This window comes from Sceloporus undulatus, chromosome 2 (genome assembly GCF_019175285.1).
Source record: "Sceloporus undulatus isolate JIND9_A2432 ecotype Alabama chromosome 2, SceUnd_v1.1, whole genome shotgun sequence".
Lineage (NCBI taxonomy): Eukaryota > Metazoa > Chordata > Lepidosauria > Squamata > Phrynosomatidae > Sceloporus > Sceloporus undulatus.
In genome coordinates, this window is record NC_056523.1 from 20,582,442 (window position 1) to 20,584,330 (window position 1,889).

Genomic DNA, 1,889 nt, shown 5'->3' on the forward strand with positions numbered 1-1,889 from the left:
ATTATGAAAGCACTTACCAAAAGATCCTCATTTGACTTGGCTGAATCTGATTTATATGATAAGATCTTGCCTCTCTCTTTTTTCAGAATCTGCAAACAGCATTCTATTTTCTCCTGAAATGGATATACACATCTGTAACATCTAAAACAAAGGTTGACAGGCTTCCAAGTTGCAAGATCTACTTTTGTTTCTTACTAGTATCTTGAAATTTGCCAATCAGAACCTGATACAAAAGGTGTATAAATAAAATTCTTAGCCCAGGAATTTTAGGAACAGAACAGAGCAGAACTTCCACACGTAGTTACCCGCAAGCTTTCTACATTTCAGCAGTATAATTTAAATCAGGGCACTGCTGGTGCCAGTGGTCATTTTGTGGCTGCTTTTATGAATAATTAGAAAGCAAAAATTCTTGATAACCCCTACTTTCACCCCACTTCTGCTCTAAAGGAAATGAACAAATGAGTCCCTTTTTAGAGGAGAAGCAGGATAGAAATGTAGCAGCCATAGTAGTAATGATTATGACACCTGAGAGAAGAAAAAATATACTTCACTTTCTAATGCATTAGCATACTTATTGTCTGCCAGAAAGCCATTGTCTATGATCAGCTCACTTTTGGTGGATTGGAGTTTGTGGATATACAGTACTTGAAATTCAGCTGTTTCACTTTCCAAACCAATCTTCCTTTGTAGTTGTAGCTGTTGTTGTTCAAGGACTGCTGTCCTGAAGTTAGAGGTAACTGAAGTGTTCTACAACAGGCTTTTGTGCCCATTTCTAATGCCTGATTTATGTCCATTTATCCTGGCACACTACACATTAACATGCCAGTCTCATGAAGCTCTTCTTAGCCAGTTTATCATACTTCCTCTCTGATACCCAACCAAAACTCCCTTCATCATTCACATGGTCACCCACCCACCCAAGTCTCAGGCAACATCTTTCCACTTACTTTTGGGTCCCAATGACCATAGTTAAAATGAATTTGTTACCTCACCATCTTACTCACACATTTTGCATTTCTATGGCAGTTCATACAGCTTAATTATAAAGGCCCTTCTTGGGCACCACTCCGTGTTATGCCTCAATCATCCAAACCAAATATTGGGCCTAATTAGGATTGCCATAAGCGAAGACCTCCAAACCGGGACAAATGTAGGACAACATATCAAAATGTAGGACTTTTTTTTTTTAAAGCCCTACATTTTTATATGTAGGCCTCGCCGGGGCCCAGGAGGGAGCGTCTCCGTGGCTGGAGCTCGGACTGCGGAGAACCTTCCTAGGCCTCAGCGAGGCCTTGGAGGACCCCGCGGCCACAAAGAAGGCGCGCGCGGGGGCGGAGGTGGCTGCAAGCGGGGCAGTCCCGGTTTTGGCGCGAAACTGGACCGGGACTGGGCCGGCACCGCCAAAAGTGGGATTGCCCCACCTACAGGCAGGATATGGCATCCCTAGGCCTAGTACATGTTCCACTCCAACAGTGCATTTCTGTTATGGCAATAATCTTTGAAGATTGGTTGCCCAAAAGGCAGTATGGCCCTGAAGTCTAGTGGGAAATTGAAGCACCAACCCCAGCCCCTGACAGTCATCAACCCCTATTAGAAATCCTATAAATGCTATAAATCTACCCCCATAAATCAATTTGTGGGGAGAGTGCATACAGAACAATAGCTGTCCAGGGCCTTCTGGGAATTTGAAAGGCCCCGCCACCCTCACCCTTCACTTGTTCCCCCTCCTCAAACCCCTGACATTACCCCACCACAAACATTTCCCTAGCTTTTGCCATTACCTTGTAAAGCTGAGCAGCCTCCTCCATTGGAATAACACTGTGGTTTTTGTGCACCCTGGACCTATCACAAACCACACAGATGGAAACCTGATCCTCTTCACAGAAGAG

The 1,889-nt window shown here is 44.2% G+C and overlaps 1 protein-coding gene across 3 annotated transcripts in view; it reads right to left on the minus strand.

Annotated features, from left to right (window-relative positions):
• Window positions 1–1,889, minus strand: part of LOC121924011 (zinc finger protein RFP-like) — a 17,905-nt gene that overhangs the window by 14,243 nt on the left and 1,773 nt on the right. Inside the window, exons 2-3 of one of the 3 annotated variants that reach the window (XM_042455063.1) lie at window positions 1,782–1,853; window positions 18–113 (exon numbers count right to left, since the gene is read on the minus strand). In XM_042455063.1, the coding sequence (XP_042310997.1) occupies window positions 18–113; window positions 1,782–1,853 (168 nt within the window). Of the gene's footprint in view, window positions 1–17; window positions 114–1,781; window positions 1,869–1,889 lie in introns of all 3 variants that reach the window. The other 2 variants (XM_042455062.1, XM_042455064.1) reach the window with 2 other exon arrangements.